General features: G+C 43.2%; 2 protein-coding genes across 2 annotated transcripts in view; both read left to right on the forward strand.

Moving 5' to 3' along the window:
* Nucleotides 1-9330, forward strand: part of LOC308301835 (butyrophilin subfamily 1 member A1-like) — a 146256-nt gene extending 136926 nt beyond the window's left edge. Inside the window, exon 5 of the mRNA XM_080745962.1 lies at nucleotides 8976-9330. Coding sequence (XP_080602088.1) covers nucleotides 8976-9022 — 47 coding nt within the window. The 3' untranslated portion in view covers nucleotides 9023-9330. The remainder of the gene's footprint in view (nucleotides 1-8975) is intronic.
* Nucleotides 9331-9607: 277 nt separating this feature from the next.
* Nucleotides 9608-16188, forward strand: LOC308302216 (uncharacterized protein; the record flags this gene model as incomplete). The annotated part of the gene is made up of 6 exons (XM_080746474.1): nucleotides 9608-9617; nucleotides 10937-10957; nucleotides 11570-11739; nucleotides 13106-13339; nucleotides 13964-14048; nucleotides 15914-16188. 6 exons carry the CDS (start codon nucleotides 9608-9610, stop codon nucleotides 16186-16188), a joined length of 795 nt encoding a protein of 264 aa, XP_080602600.1.
* Between the last annotated feature and the right edge of the window lie 2069 nt (nucleotides 16189-18257).

The raw sequence follows: 18257 nt of genomic DNA on the forward strand, positions 1-18257 counted from the left end.
CCGTGAGCAGCCCCGTTGGGGTGGTCATTTGGTCAGTTTAGCACATTTGGTCATTTTTTACATCTGGGGGTCCCCCAGGGACCTGGGGGTCCCTGGAGCTCCGGGGGTCCTTGGAGGTTGTAGTTTGGCAGGTAAGGAGTGTGTGTGCAAAATTTGGCATGGATCGGGGCAACGGTTGCGGAGATATGAGCAGGGCAAGAGTGTGACGTGTGAGGTGTGACAGACAGAGGGACTGACACTACTTACACTTTGTGGAGGTTTTGATAGTAAATGCGACCTACGGTCGCAATAACTATGTTCTACTAGACTAGTACTGGTGCCCTACACCACCCTCTGTAGGGAACACCACTGTACTGCTGCTAAGTTCTGCTAGCACATAAACCACATATATATATATATATATATATATATATATATATAACTTGCATTTATATAGCGCCTTTCATAAACCCAAGGCGCTTTACAAAACTATACAAACAACTAAACAACTAAGTGCCATAAGCCTGAGTGAACAGATGTCTCTTCAATACAGCCTTAAAAGAGTCCAGTGTTGGAGCATGGCGAATGTCCAATGGTAGAGAGTTCCACAGGGTGGGGGCTGCCACACTGAAGGCTCTGTCGCCTAAGGTTCGCTTTTTTGCACTGGGGACAGAGAGGAGGTCCAAGTCTGCAGACCGCAGAGTCCGTGACAGGGTGGGTTTATCATGGAGGAGGTTTGAGAGGTACTGTGGAGCCAGGGCGTTTTGACACTTGTAGGTGAGAAGGAGGAGTTTGTAATTGATGCGGTATTTAACAGGAAGCCAGTGCAGTTGTTTACGGGTGGGGTTGATGTGCTGCCAGGGCTTGGTGTGGGTGAGAACTCTGGCAGCTGAATTTTGGACATACTGGAGCCTATCCAGGTACTTGTTCGGGACCCCAAACAGGACTCCGTTGCAGTAGTCCAAACGAGATGTAACAAAGGAATGAATGAGGGACTCTGCCACAGACCTTGCGGCACGCCATGGTGGACTGGGAATGGGTGTGATCTGGAAGAATTGATGGTGACAAACTGTTGTCTGTTGGAGAGGTATGACCGGAACCAGGATATTGCTGTGTCCGTGAGGCCGAGATAGGTAGAGAGGCGATCGAGGAGGATGTTGTGGGAGACGGTATCAAACGCAGCAGAGAGGTCCAGAAGAACAACAATGCTGACTAGGCTGTCGTCAGCAGCCATGAGAAGGTCGTTTGTGATCTTCAATAGGGCGGTCTCTGTGCTGTGGTGAGTTCTATATGCAGATTGGAGTGATTCAAAAAGCCCATGGTTGACCATGTGTTGTTGGATCTGGGCGGCAACAACTCTTTCCAAGATCTTACTGAGGAAAGGAAGATTGGAGATCGGCCGGTAGTTGCTCAGCTCCTCAGGGTCCAACCCAGGCTTCTTGAGAAGCCTGGGTTATTGAGGCGAGAGTTATTGAGGCGATTTTGAGGCTGCAGGGTACTGTGCCCGCTTGCAGAGACGAGTTGATGATATCCGTGATGAAGGGGCAGAGGGTGGGTAGGCACGTCTTCACCAGTGCTGTGGGCATGGGGTCCAGGGAACAGGTGGTGGAGTTGGCCTTGATGACCAACTCAGTGACCATAGACGCATCCACAGCGGTGAAAGAGGGAAACGGCACGTTGGAGGGCAGGCAGTGATGGGAGCCGTGTCCTGAAGCTGAGGTGTGTGTGGAGTGGGGGCGTCAGGTGCCAGGAGCTGTTGGTGGATGGAGTCCACTTTGGCTTGGAAGAAGTCCAAGAACCTGGAGCAGAGGTCGGGGGCACCTGAAGAGCTCGGGTTACTGAGGGGGCGTAGCAGGCGACTAATGGTGGAGAACAGCCTTCTGGGGTTGTTCTGCTGGGAACCAATAAGGGTGGAATAATATTGGGTCCTAGCCCGAGAAAGGGCATCCTTGTAGGCATCTAAATGGTCTTTGTAGGCCAACCGATGGACAGTGAGGCCAGATCGTTTGTAGAGCCTTTCCAGCCGCCGACCAGTGGACTTCAAGGTACGTAGTTCAGGAGTGTACCAAGGGGCCGGGCAGTTGAAGGAGACAGTCCGGGTTATGAGGGGGCGAGGGAGTCAAGGCTGAGAGATATGGCAGTGTTGAAGTGGGTTACCAGGCCATCCACCATGGTGTTGGGAGGAGGAGCCATACGAGTGGCTATCTGGGCAGATAGGTCTGGTGCACTCACTCTCTTGATGTTACGGAAGGTTATAGTGCGTCCGGGGTGCTGTTTGGGTACAGAGGCAGGTATTGTAAACACAATGGCACGATGGTCAGAGAAGCCCAGTTCTAGGACCTCCAGGTTGGAGGGGGGTGTGCCGATGGAACAGACCAAGTCCAATGTGTGGCCTCTGTCATGGGTGGGGCCATGTACATGCTGGGTGAAATTGAAGCACTCCAAAAGTGACTGTTGCAAATGTGTTGGTGCTGTCATCCACATGTATGTTCATGTCCCCGAGCAGCAGTGTGGATGCAGACAAAGCGCAGACAGGTATGAGCATCTCAGAAAGTTCAGACAGAAACACAGCCTGTTTTGTCTTAGGTGGGCGGTAAATGAGGACAAACTGAATTTTATGTAAATATACATAGCCTGGGGGTGTGGCTTTATTGAGTGCAACAAAGTCCTGCTCTTTCTGCCATGTTTCTGTAAGACAGAGAATATGAATATTCCTGTCTGTAATGGCGTCGTGTATTAGTTCAGGCTTATTGTTCATGGATTGAGCATTCAACAGCATGAATGTCGCAGCATTGTTTATGGCAGGGGCAGGTTGAATGGGAGGAGTGACGCTGTCAACACAGACGAGTGGGCGGAGATTGCCCCTGCACACGTGGAGTCTGTTGTGATGACGTCGCGCAGGCCCGGAAGAGCCGACAGACACTACGGATGGAATGGGTGAATCTGAATAAATAAACTTACGCCGCACGCCCCTATGTATGTAGCGGGGGCGACGTACAAGTCCAAGGGATTTAATCACTGCATGGGAGTCAGGAGTGGAATAGCAGGCAAGTTTGTGTAGCAATGAGAGGCAGCTCCCGCCGGCTTTCACTATCGATGGAAGGGAAAACATCCTGATAGTCCGAAATTCCCAAGCATCAATGCAGAAAAAGGTCAGCGGAGCGTATCACAGCTGGAGATCCATCGTTTGTTTGGAACGCGGGTCGCGGAGAATCACTTGTTGCCGACTCCAAGCAGGATTAGCGTGTCAGTTAGCCACTGGACAGCTGACAACAACTCCACAATGGACCGGTGAGTACAGAAAGATGTCCGATCGTTAAACTGTGCAAATTATCCAGATGTAGAGTGGCATTTGCAGTGAAAAGGATCATTGAAAAGACACCAAAAACACAGGTTTTGCTGGGTTGAGGAGCGGCGAAATTCACACCAGCGTCCCCTCACTACTACACCCCTATATATATATATATATATATATATATATATATATATATATATATATATATACACACACACACACAATTGATGACACGATTGATGATTTCAACAGCACAAATTAGAGCACATCCAGATCTAAAGAACGAGACAATTTATTTCAGATTTGGAGCCAAAAAATTGGGGTGCAAAGCTCAGCAAACCTACCGGATAACTTAAAATATTTCAAAAATGATACTAGTAGAAACTAGAAATACTGTTCCTAAGAAACAGCATGGGCTCACATGGAACACCATGTATGGGCACACACCTCTGCCTTCGTACTATATAGAGGTCTGGGAGAACATAGCCTACTTACTTTTTCTAAACATTACTTCTGAGACTCCTACAGAGAGTTCATGTGGGTGATGGTCATGAAGTGTGGGTCATGACCTAAAATATAAGGTCGCGGGTGAAAGAGGCCAGACGGGTGGCTGGTATCTCCCTTAGAGATAGGGGTGAGAAGTTCAGTCACCCGAGAGAGACTTGGAGTAGAACCGCTGCTCCTTCACTTGGAAAGGAGTCAGCTTAGGTGGTTGGGGCATCTAGTACGCCTTCCTAGGAAGGTCCTCGATGCACGTCCCACTGGGAGGAGACCCCGTGGCAGACCAAAGACCAGATGGAAGGATTATATCTCCAAACTGGATTGGGAACGCCTCGGTATACTCCCTGAGGGAGTGGAGGAAGTTGCTCAGGATAAGGAAATCTGGAGGTCTCAGTTGGAACTGTTACCCCCACAACCCGATTCCGGATAAGCGTTTGTAAATGGATGGATGGATGTTGTTATTTATAAAAGGTCACACTTGTTGGTGGTGATGTCACCAAGACCGCTCCTCATTGGCTAAAGGCCTTGCCTTTGTACTGTCGGTAATTTTTTTGCGGAGAATAAACTTGACCTATAAAGTTTTGGTATAACATACTGGTCTCGCCTTTCAGCAAGCCCACAATTATAAAACGTAGGGCACAATTCAGCACTAATCCAGCCCTAAAGCATGACACCATGTATAGGCCTATTCATGTTTTCATCATATGAGGTCTTTTACCTCTATATTTGATTGATATATCATCCATCTATGTATTTATAATTACATGTCAAAGACTTTGCTAATATATTGATCATAGTAATTCTATAGTGTTTGCAAGAGTTGACATGATGTGTATTAAATCTGTAATCCTAGAAAATGTGCCCTCCTGGGTGGGTTGCACCACCTCACACTAAGTTCAAACGTAACCTAGTTGTAACGTAAATGGCTTCTAAGTCAAGACTTACACATTACTAAAATTTCAGCTGTTGCACCACTCTAACGTCTCTAACGTCTCTAAGTAACTACAAAATATTTACACCAGCCTTTGGGCAGCACTAAGTCCTTACTAAGTATCTCTATAGTAACAAAGTTAGCCGAGTATTAAACCAATCTGGGAACTAAATCGAAATCAATATCTTTCTTCACTAATGTGTTCATAAAGGTGTCTACTATCACCTCTGAACTTTCTCAATCACAACTCCCTTGGGGAACTTTGTGGGAACCAATCAAAGTCGGGGGTATCGGGATACCTGGGCCTGGGATTAAAGGGGATAAAATGAAAGAATTGCCAATATGAGCATATTATGAGCATATTGGGCTGCTGAATCCATTCCAACCATTAGCTTTCAGTTTAAATGACTCCTTGGCCATAAAATAGGCCTAATTGGCTAAGGCTTAGCCAATCATATAATTCAAGTTCACCTGTGTCCTGTTAGTCCCTATGCTTTAAACCCTTGAGTGTTCTATACATTTCAGCCATTTGAAAATAGCCGATCTACAAGCTCACAATGCGTCTGCCGTTTGCTATTAATAGAGTATTTCTATATTGCAGGATTGATACTTTTTTAATTCATTTGAGTACTTTTTCAACCACTGCATATAGCCGCGGCAGACATACAGCACAATAGCCGGGCAGATAACAGAAATAATCGTTCACTTGCGGATACAAGCACCAAAATTGGCACACATACTCCTTAGGGATTGCTCTTTTCATAAAACCATCTGGCCAAATCAAATTTCAAGATGGCGGCCATATTTCAAGATGGCCGCCATAAAATACCATAGACCTGTCCTATTTGAATGATCTTGGTGTCAAATCATACATTTTTCACTATGTAGAATCCGAATTTGGACCCATGGACTTACTCACTGGCTTCCTTGTACCATATATCAGTCCCGGAATCCTAATATTCTGCTAAATTAGAGGTTTGTGTTATGTCTGACTCGGATAAAATGGGTGGTAGTGTATATCTTAGTATTGTTAGAGGTTTATAGTGTGTATGTGTGTGTGTGTGTGTGTGTGTGTGTGTGTGTGTGTGTGTGTGTGGGGGGGGGGGGGGGGGGGGGGGGGTAATGTAGTAACTCAACAGAGCGGATTTCAATGCACAGCGGCTGACGCGGCTAAAATGCATGGTAGATATAATAGCGCCGTGGGATCACTCTTTGTCTAGTCTCTATTCTTCGACCTTTTCGACTTGGGTAACCCTGCCAGGAGTACAGGAGTACAAGACTCCTGCCGACATAGCTCTGGGGGTCATGGAGACACGCAAACTGCCTCACCACGATAAGGTGATGATCCCGTCGAGGCAGGAGGTAGTTTTTTTTTTGTCTTTTCTTTTTTTCTTTTTTTCTAGGGCCTAGGCAGTATAGTACAATAGTATAGTAGGCCTATACTACAACGCTTCTAAACCTCGCACCTGCAGCTGCACAGTGCCGTGCAGGTCAGACCAAAGTGGTAGCATTTGCATCGACTGCAGCATTCCAACTTGCATCCACACTTGGTCAGCTGCTGGCAACTCTCTGCAATGGGTGGGAGCTCAGTCCAATCAATCTGCCACAGATCTCCTTTCTTGGTCCAGCCCCAGTTGTCAGGAGTCTGCATTTCTGGTTGACATACTGTTGACTGACTCCAGATGCAGGCCGCTTGATAGGAAGCGCGCTTCACATGTTGCTTCAGTGCTGCTTGCGTTGGAGGAATGGCTTCGTATGGCCTCTGCTTCCGAGCAAACAAGTCCAACCTCGCATCATTGACACCTTCAGCTGTGCTGGATCGGTCGTACATCATGACCACAAACTTCTCCAAGGTTTTCAGGTCTTCATCATCCACTACAGGTGGGTAATGGCTGAGTTTGCTGAAGACACCAGAAGCCTCATCACAAACATTCCAGGTTTGCCACGCAGACTTCTTCCCCTTTACGCGGAATGCTGAAACAACATCGCAGCCAGTGAAGGCATGGAAGAAGAGCATCCCTTTGCTCTTTTCTGCAAGAGTGCAACACAGGTCATGAACAGAATCCACTTTAAGTTCTGTCTTTGGCCAAAGGCAACCCACTGCCCAGCCCTGAGGCTCATAGGGCAGGAGTCTATGTCCTGTTTCTGTGAGGCTGCTTGATGTACATTAAGTACCCCTAGTGGACATGATAATAGTTTGTCACAGGGACATACCCCAATCCAGCCTTTGATGCTGAGGTCATAGATTCAAGATGTATGACAAGGTCCATATATGGAGTTCCCTGATGTCTTCAATATTAAGCCCATATCTAACAGGACTTCATATGGGAATGCCCATATATGGAGGACACATTATGAGAATTGGACATTAACTGGCTGACATACTGTTCTGCGAGGTCCTAACATAGATGACCCCCCAGAAAGGGGGCTGGGGTCAGGAAAATCTGACACCCATCATTTTCTGACAGTTTGGTCCCTATAAATGCCAAAGCAGTAAAAAAATACATTTTAGCAAAGAAATCCTTAGAAGTACACTTCTTATCACACTAGGTAGTAACTCCGAGGACCCCCAGGGGTCCCGAAGCCCCTGTGGAAGACCCCTGGTATTTGTTACTACTTTTTTTTTGTTTTCAGAAAAAAAGTTTATGCTTCAATTATGATCTAATATGACATTGTTCTGGAGCAGGAGCAGAGCGAGTACTGAGATAGGCTCAGGGGTCCATCTGGGGGGGTCCCAGGTGAGGAAAGACCCCAACCAAAAGTCAGAAAGCTTATTCTGGCTGCTTCAAAAGTGTAATAAATGAACTCAGAATGTTTTAAAACCTACAAAACAACCCTAATATTAAGAAAATTGGACATTAACTGGCTGGCGTACTGTTCTGGCATGCAGGTCCCAAACTAGATGACCCCCAGAAAGGGGGTGGGGGTCCGGAAAAGTTGACACCCATCATTTTCTCATAGTTTGGACTCTATAGAACCAGGATCTGCAAAAAGATCAATTTTAGCACAAAAATCCTACGGGAGCTGTTTTTTGGACGCATCGCACCACACTATTAGCAGAATATTAAGATTCCGGGACTGATATATGGTACAAGAAAGCCATTGAGTAAGTCCATGGGTCCAAATTTGGATTCTACATAGTGATAAATGTATGATTTGACACCAAAATTATTCAAATAGGACAAGTCTATGGGATTTTATTGCGGAATGCAAGATTACTGTATATTCAATGGCCGCCATCTTGATTTTTTTTTTGGCCAGATGGTTTTCTGAAAAGAGCAATGCCTAAGGAGTATGTGTGCCAATTTTGGTGCTTGTATCCGCAAGTGAACGATTCACCTGTAATATGCACTTTATCTGCCTCGCTACAACAGCGACTTGAACGTTGCTCTTCTCCCCTCCAAATATGCGCTGCCCTGCGTTACTTCACAACGGGGCAAAATGTATGAGGGGTGCAGTAGATTAGAGTTTATCATGATTGATTATTTGTGACGTTATAGAGTAGATCATGTATTCATTGATTATATTAATATCTAGGTGACGTCTGTATGATGATACTAATACTTGATAGTTAGGAGTCGAGAAGTCTTCAGGAGGCCTGAGTACTATTGTTTTGGTAAAGCCTATCTTGTTACGGTACAGATCGTTCCAGAGGCCTTGAAACCACACAGTATAATTCTAGTGTCGGACCATTCTTCTTGGCAGAACTCTTTTACCACTGTCCAGAGTGATAAATTGTACTTCTGTCCATGATATCATGTTGTAACAGGGAGACCTGCCTCTAGTCAGGGCTCTGTGTCTGTCCACGCCCAAATCGCACAGGTGTAGGTAGTCACTCGTTTACCCCTCCCCTATAAAGCCTGGTGCTCAAGCACTCATTCCTTCTTGGCTCTCTGTAGAGGCGGTTGGCTTGTCTGAGACAGGGACCCTCCCTTCCATGTCCCACTGAGGATGAAATGCCACTTCTGTTACAGTAGTAAGGTGTCCAGGTGTTTATAGGGCCAAAGCTGGTATAACCAGAGGCTTACTTCAGCCATTGTAGCCGGTGTTCCAGCCCAGTATACTGTGCACTGCTATGTCCGCTGCCCTGCTCCTCTATAGACGTACCTGTACATACAACATTGATTGCTGAGGAATAGCCCCACTCAGTGCTGCATTTGCCCCTTTTCCTATAGTTATATTTTTGCATTGTATTTTATTTAATTGATAAACCAACTGCTATTATATACTGCTTGTATAGCCTACTAATTGTTGTTCTCTATCACTCAGATAGTCGGAGGCGACAACAGTCGCACTGTGGGGGAGAACTGTCTTGAGGGCCCTTGCCCCTTCTATCCACTGCATGCTGTGTGGTTCGTTATTGTGCACCTAACCCACTTACTGTGTGTGTGTGTGTATAAAGTGTGAAGTGTGTTTGCAGTGTAATGGTTTGAACCTCCACCCTACTAACTAATTCTCCTCCCCCTACAGTCGATTGTAGTTTTGCATCTAATATATAGTGTGATATGATGCCTTTTTCACCTTTTTAAGATTCAATTGTGACTTATATACTGCTGAATTAAATTGAAACATTCTATTGGAAACCTGATATTTTATAGTGTGATTTAAAAATAAATGTACTTGATTATTCTTGAGAAGCACGTCTCTGCTCCCCTTATTTTACAAACGAACCTGTGTTGCTATTCATGTGGTTATTTTAGTACTTTATTCCTTGGGCGAAACTCCCAAAGTGGCGTTGTCGATGTTATAAATCTGCCATGGTTACATATAAACTTGACCACACCACCACCTAATATAATTGTCTTGTCTCCTCATTTTCTCATGATTATTGATTGATCTGAATTCCACCACAGTGGCCAATATCATTTGTGATATAATCCATGTGCAGGGATGCGCTCGCCATGAGCACGCGTATCAATTTGACTTTGTGTACATGCCAGTGGAGAGACAGAGCTCTGTCTGTTGACAAAAGACAATACAAGCTTTACTTCCTTACTAGAAACAGTTAGTTTTCATTGGATTCAGGAGCTATGACGTCATTGTATGCAACTATACATTACTTTAGGAACCGTCTACGCATTACTAGTTACGTTATGCCTTAGGCAGTTGTGGTGCAACACCTGTTAGTAACTCACTTAGTTACAAACTAACTAGTAGTTACTAAGCCTCTAGTAAGGACTTTACTTAGGTTCGGGTGGTGCAATCTGCCCCTGGCCCCCAAACTGTGGAATAAACTCCCTGTCGCACTTAGGACCACAGCCTCACTCCCTAGCTTCCATTAGAACTACAGCCTCACTCCCTAGCTTCCATTAGAACTACAGACTCACTCCCTAGCTTCCATTAGAACTACAGACTCACTCCCTAGCTTCCATTAGAACTATATACTCACACCCTAGCTTCCATTAGAACTGCAGACTCACTCCCTAGCTTCCATTAGAACTGCAGACTCACTCCCTAGCTTCCATTAGAACTGCAGACTCACTCCCTAGCTTCCATTAGAACTGCAGACTCACTCCCTAGCTTCCATTAGAACTACAGACTCACTCCCTAGCTTCCATTAGAACTACAGACTCACTCCCTAGCTTCCATTAGAACTGCAGACTCACTCCCTAGCTTCCATTAGAACTACAGACTCACTCCCTAGCTTCCATTAGAACAACAGACTCAAGGTGGTTGCACACTGCTGCGTTTTTCGGGCCGAATATCGGAGTGAATTTCGGAGCACGCAAATAAAAAAATCAACCTCACGTTATGTCAATCACGTTTGCACACTGCCGCCCGTTTCGCGCACCACTCGGTCCCTTGCTCTCTCTATCTCTCTCTCTCTCCTTGCCCTGAAAAACGCATTTCGCAACGAAAAACGCAGCAGTGTGCAACCAGCTTCACTCCCTAGCTTCCACCATGGACTGAAGACTCACCTCTTCAGACTCCACCTAAACCCATAGCACTACTGTAACACTCCCCCTTCCCTCAATGACCATACATGAAGCTAGATAGCATTTTTAGGTTTTAGAAGTTTTTTACTGATTAGGTGCGTCGTCTACTGTACCTATGTTATTGTTTTTCTAGATTGATATTCCTATGCATTTGTTATATTGTTGTTAAAGTATTGACATATTATCTTGCTTATTATAGTGATATGTATTACCTGCTTATTATAAGTCGCTTTGGATTAAAAGCGTCTGCTAAATGCCTAAACTGTAAACTGTAAACTTTCTCTTCTATTCAAGGGTCCAAGCTGGGTGATCAAGGTAAGATCAGAAGTTCTACTGCATACAATCAACTACTGTACTGCTTTGTTATTTTACTATGATTAAATCTAATAAATATGGAGCCCGGGACATATGACATTTTCTAGTTGCGACCGTAGGTCGCACTTACTATCAAAACCTCCACAAACTGTGAGTCTGTCCGTCTGTCTGTCACACCTCACACGTCACACTATTGCCCTGCTCATATCTCCGCAACCGTTGCCCCGATCCATGCCAAATTTTGCACACACGCTCCTTGGCTGCCAAACTACAACCTCCAAGGACCCCCTACGGTCGCTTATCTCCCGATTAGGGAGTCTTACTGGTTTTATACTCAATTCATCGTCTAGCAGTCTTGTAGCTCCTGCAGTTCATTGCCACTAGCTAGAGGGGGACAAAGGTCTCTTAGCTACGCACACACGTGCACACACACACACACTCACACACACACACACACACACACACACACATATGATGGCTTGGAGCAGCCGTGCATGAGAGTGTGCGTGAGAGCGTGTGTGTGAGCAAGGGACACGTGCAAACACTCGAATGATGGAGGCGAAGCCACCCGAACTTCTAGTACTGATACATTTCTCTTGTTTTGTTTGCCAGATCCTAACATTCAGCACCCTGGTTCGTGGTGTGATGGCTGTCAGATGGATCCTATCGTGGGGACCAGGTATCAGTGTACAGTGTGTCCTGACTATGACCTGTGCTCTGCCTGTCAGTCCAAGGGGCTTCATAAGGAACACCTTCTGAGGTCCATCCACTACTCAGTCCAGGTCAGAATATAATCATTGCTGTTGGCAGAAACCTCATAATTCCATAATTATGTAAATTCTTATGTTTCCCCCCCCACCGCCCACCCCTCCCGTAAATTAATGTCCTACTTCACCATACTAGTGTCACACACAGGTAGCACAAATAGCCGATCTGCAAGCTCACAATGCACAGCGTTGCAACGCGTTGTGAGTTTGAAGTTCTACTAGTTTTGCTTTTCTGTTTGTGTGTGAAAGTGATTAAGTGTGTCTGTGCATTTTATAAATATTCAACCAATGAAAAGTATTAATATGAACTAACCCTAACCCTGAAAATAATAGCTATATTGGATCCATTGCAGTGATGTTACTAGGTTTTCAATATAATGGGTCCCGGAACCCACGGATGGTCATTCAAGTGGGTCCCAGAAAACAAATGTATGGGTCCCAATAAAATGTTTTTGAGCGTTGTGAGCTCGTAGATTAGCTATTTATAAAATGTTTGTCTCTTTCTTATTTTTTCAAAATTTGGCAGTTTTTTATAATGTAGTGCGTTGATTACGCAGTAATGGTCTTTTTTTATTTTCTTGTGGTAGGGCCTATTAAAAAAGGTATTAAGGCTACCCTATTTGGGAATATTTTGTCCACATGTTGTCCAACTTAAACAACCAACCACATCTCGATTCAAACTTGCAAATTAATTCCGTCCCGTGCAAATTCCAAGGGCGAGGTTATTATTAGGGCCTGAGTACTGCACAGTAGTGCGAAGCCCTATTGTAATCGCAAAGATTATTATTATTATTATTATTATTATTATTATTCCTGCTATACCATCAACATGTGGAACGCCCTTCCACAAGCCTTAAAGGAGAGCAAATCCCTAGCCTCCTTCAAAATTGGTATGAAAAGTCACCTTCAGACAGCTGCTACCCGTGACTTGTAAATAGACTAAGCCCCCCCCCCCCCCCCCCTTTTTCTTTTTTTTTCCTGCCTTTGTATTTGATGTTATGCTCTTGAAACTGATATTATCCTAGATAAAGTACTATGTTCTATCCGTCTGTCTTTCAATGTTATATGAGATACTTAAAGTGTGGTTCCTGTGGAAATAAGCCTCGGCTTTCTAGGATCTCCTTTTAGTTGACCTTGTACCAGTGATTTGTACTGTCATGAAACTCTACTTTTTTCTATTGCAAACTTCTAATACATTCTTCAAGCAAAACAAAATAATGAATTGCGTTCTTTTGGCACAACTCCAAAAGCTGTACAACTTTGCACACATCACATCACAAGTGGTTGAAAATTACGTATTTAAAAATTGGCAAAAAGGGGTGTGGCCTTCTGATTGGTCCATACTTGATTGTTCCTTTTTTGGCTATAACTATTGGTTCAGAGAGCAGAAAAAGAGCAGATGAGCGGCCATGAAGATGGGAGCAACTCTGAGAGGATAGAGATGGAGGAGACGACCCCACTTCAACATGATGGAGACACCAGGGAGGAGAACCTACTGACCCCACCTCAACCAGATGGTGGAAACACCAGGGAGGAGGGGCTCAACCAGGAAGACCCCCACCAAGAGGAAGTAGGCCCACTCACCAATGACAACACATCTGCATCTGAACACCAGGTGTGTTATTTAATTATAACTTTAATATGAAACTTTATGAAGATCTTTAACCAAGAACAAAAACGGTTGTTTAACCCACGGTTTCCCAAACAGTCGGTTAGAAACCATGTGTGGGTCACATGGCACTGCACAGTAGTGCTACGCCCTATTGTAATTGCAAAGATTATTATTTTAATCTGCCGTTTTAATCGGATCAACCTCAAATTCACTCGGCATACACAAGACAGCTTAAAGGAGAAGGTTGGGGGAAAAAGATGTTCCTACCTTTTAAAAGTATCTTTTAGAAGCTTCCAGGATGTTTCGGCAGTCCATAGTCCATTTTTTTCTGGCAAAGTCCATTTTCTCGCTACACATCAGTCGCAGACACTGTTAGCAACACATACAAGCATTGTTGTTAAAACGCTGAACTCTGAACTCAGTTGAAATCTCTCCCACTCCTCTAAAATCAAAGTGGATGAGACGTGGAAGTAGCGCGAGACTTGGTGTCTTGCGGTACTTCCACGACTATATTTCTTCTTGGAACAAACAACTGCTGGAACATCCTGGAAGCTTCTAAAAGATACTTTTAAAAGGTTTAACGATGAAAAGAGACACAAAGGTGACTCTCAGGAATGTGTTCAACAGGATGGTGGTGATGATGAAGATGATGAAGATGATGATGAAGATGGTGATGAAGATGATGATGATGATGATGATGAACACCAACTTGGTAAGATCCAGATGCACTAGTTTTTATTTATTTATTTATTTAAAGCAGGTATCACTTTAATTCAAAAGAAAAACGGTAGTCTCATAGAGTGGATGTGTTTCTACTAGACACCTGCTATCATAAGTTCAGCCATTAGAACAATACTCCTAAACAACATACATTATACTGAATACATATGGAAAACTATGAAATACAAAGTCAAGAAATTGTGTCTTGGCCATACAGTATATGGAGCATGAGGAGTGACAGACAGAGACAGACACAGACATGAGCTACAAGTTTTCATACTAAATAGCGACCTACGGTCGCAGCAATACAATCCACATGGACTTTTTTGGATTTTAATGCAGACAACATACATATACAAGGTTAAAGGACAACTTTATTTTTTTATTTTATTTTTTTACAACAAAGGTTCATATTTTAGATTGTAATTAAAGAATATAAAAGATGAGTGTTAAATTGATTGCATTTACTTCTTTCTATTGTTTTAGAGATTCTTATTTCAGTGGTTGGGGGCATGCGTACAAGTGGCTAAATATGTAATTTTACACAGAATAAGCCCATTCCCAAGATACAACGCAACCTTTCATGGTTGGATGTGACTAATGGGGGCTAGAAGTGTTACTGTAAATAGCAATAAAGAAACTGCTGGCTTATTGTGTCTAAAAATACATATTTAGCCACTTGTAGATGCCAACAAGTGGCACGGTAAACGCGATAAAACAATAGAACGAATGAAATGAAAACATTTTAACACTCACTTTTTCTTTTCTCTAATTACAATCTAAAATATGAACCCTTGTTGTAAAAAAAACAAAGTTGTCCTTTAACGCAAATCAGTAAAAGTATGTACAGTATTTTCCCCAAAACATCTGTGTAATACTCATTTTAATAATTGTGTCTGGTCAAAATGTATTGTAAATGAATTCAGATCATACCATAAGCTCCAGATATAGAGAGTAATGAATTCAGATCATACCATAAACTCCAGATATAGAGAGTAATGAATTCAGATCATACCATAAGCTCCAGATATAGAGAGTAATGAATTCAGATCATACCATAAGCTCCAGATATAGAGTAATTAATTCAGATCATACCATAAGCTCCAGTAAGCTCCAGTAAGCTGTAAGCGTCCCAACGCGTTGCACGGGTGAAGCTGAAAGGGAGTCGGGAACGCGTCAAGAGGTTGAAGCAGAGGGGGTGAGAACGGGCTGCTATATCACCTGCCCTCCATATGTCATGTTAGGATCATTGGTCTATATCACCTGCCCCCCATATGTCATGTTAGGATCATTGGTCTGTATCACCTGCCCCCATTTGTCATGTTAGGGTCATTGGTCTTCAGGTAGAAAGTGCAGTCGTTCTGCATAGATAATTATCCTCTTTTAATCACTGTATAAATATAATATATAAAAATATAAACTTTCTTTCTATATTCTATACCATATTACTTGTGAAAAGGTATTAAACATTGTTTGCAATTTATTTATATATATAAACAAAATAAAGCAGTTTAGAATAGTTGTAACTTTTATGCAAATGTTTCACTGGCTGAGGACAAAAACATTGCACAGCAAACATTACAGCAGCAGATAATTTCATATGTACATTTAATTTTCAGTTGATAAAGAAAAATAGTATATTGAACAGAAATGTTTTTCTTTATACCAGGAGAAGAAGCCCCTGAGTCAAAAGAGACTGTCCCATCTACAAACAAGGCTGCTGCTGGTGGGTTCTTATACTAGGCTATCACAGTCACATCCTCAGTGTTAATGGAACTCAGTGTGAACGTGGATCTTTAAGGTCCCATGTAGAAACGTGTTACCATAATTCCCTGTAACTCTCCCTGACTATCACAGGCTCTAAAGTCACTGAGAAGCAGCTGAGGCGGGTGGCTAATCTAATTGGAAACACATGGAAGTCGATTGGCACAGAGCTGGGTGTCCCTGATGTTAAGATGGAGCAGATTGAGCTGGACAATCAAGGAAACCATGGGAACAAAGTTTTTAAAATGCTGCAATACTGGAGCAAATGCCAGAAGAAAAATGCCACCGCCGCCCACTTATACTCTGAGCTTGAAAAGATTGGAGAGTCAGACCCAGACCTGGCACTTGATGTAGACTTCCTATTGTAGGAAGACTGAAGCCCTCACTGCCGGATACCAGCTCATCATGGATTTAAATCATGGCTTTTGGACGTTCTATATAAGCACAAAAACATGCATTCCAGAGACACTTCATTCCCCTTTTATGGTGGAAATATCCCTTTATACATATTATAGTATTATATTTGTATGGGTTGTGGGATGTTGGGCCTAGCCCCCTTTTATCCTAACTTGTGTGATATGTAATGTTTTGTTCAGGAGAGGACATCACTAGTTTGCTTAGACCCATCAGGTCTTATGTCTGGTGGTCATATTATTATGCATGGTTTTATTATTTTCTTTGATTTGGGGCCCCTGAAATCCCTGGCCAAATCAGCCAGACCAGAAACCCACCAAAGAAATAGGACACCCTGTTTGTGTCCTCTCTCTATCCTTTTTCTTCAGCCTGTCTCTCAGTGACACATACTGTTCAGAACTAGCTGTGAGGTGTTTTGATGTTAGGTGTGATTGTCTTGCTTCATTCCCCTTTTAGGGTAGAAATATGTCTTTTATACCAGTGTTTTTTTTATGGGTTGTGGGACTTGCGAGTAAATATCCAGTTTTTATTTTTATTGTTTTTAAAGGTCCCAATAATAATTATCTGGAACAAGTCAGACCAAAGAAATAGGACACACCCATTTCCTCTCTCTATTCCTTTAACTCCAAGCACCCAAACACAAGCTATGAACTGGGGGATTATAAATCGCCATATGGACAACAGACTTGAGCTCTCCAAACAACGCCTTGCTGGCAGGATGCCAGCCCAAAGACTTGGTGCTACGGAACCCGCAGAGAGGGCGGGGGTTTATGCTACAGTTAATACCTCAGAATATGTTGCATTGTTTAATCCTTGTTTACCTTTTTGTAACATCCTTGTTTTTATACTCTGTTTTTATACTCTTTTTGTTTTGAGCTTTACCAGAACACATCAAAGGTTGGTGAGACCGAATGTTTTGTCATACTAAGAAACGCAGCTAAAATTAACCATTAGATAACACTTCACTCACTGAGCCTCACTCAGTTTTAATTTTGTTTTTATAGATTCTTAACTCTGTTACTTGTTTTTCACCTTCTCCCACCCCCCCACCCCCTCACTCTCTCTCTCTCTCTCTCTCTCTCTTACCTCTTGCTATGTTATTTGACTGTAAAATTGTCTAGAGGGAATCTCCCACTGTTTTGTTTTAATTGTTTTATGTTATGCCTTACGTTTTACTAACTGTGTGGAGTAGTGATTTTCCTTGTTGAAAAGCCAGATATTCAGTTAGGCTTTCGACACAGGATGTAAACTTTAAAGTGTAATATCCTGCAGCACTAAACGTTTGGTGACTGTATCTTTACGCATGACTTTCTCACCTTAACACGTCTGTTTCTTTACCCCTCGTACTACGAGGAATTAACAGATTATGTTCATTATTCAAGCTGCTTTGTGTCAATATATGAACCATATTTTGCATTTGCTTGTGACCAAGTTTGTAATAAACTTATATTTTTGTCTGGAAGAAGATGCTAGTGCCTTGCTCAAAGTCAGAATGTCATGTAATGATGTAATGATGGAGGACAGAGCAGTGAGGAGATGTTTTCATGGAAAATGTCCAGAGAATCAGCTTGTATTTGTGTCCTCTGGGTTAAGATGAACTCAGGGCTTTGACTCTGGCCTCTTTATTGAGAATAAATAAACATGAGAAAATACATTGATTGTCACACAATTATAAGAATAAAACTCAACAATACCAGCTTTCATATGTAGGCTAAGTGTAAATGATGTGCTGATGCATGGTGGAGTGTGTTTGTTTGATTTCTTTCTTTCTTCCAGCGAGCAATAATAGGCCCAGAATACTGCTGGTGTGACTTGTAACGGCTTCCACCTTCCAAATCACACACAATATGCCATCATCATAATGGCTCCACCACTCTACTGATGCAAGCATCACTGTGACTGTCCTCTGCAGTGTATAGTGGATCTGAGAAGAAGCTCACTTATAGTTCTGAGGTGTTCCACAAAGTACTGCTGGATCCTGGAAACCTTTCAGCTGAAGCTTCAGAGACTGAAAAACTGTCTG

Source organism: Nannobrachium achirus (assembly GCF_963921795.1).
Source record: "Nannobrachium achirus genome assembly, chromosome: 17".
In the NCBI taxonomy this organism is placed as follows: Eukaryota; Metazoa; Chordata; class Actinopteri; order Myctophiformes; family Myctophidae; genus Nannobrachium; species Nannobrachium achirus.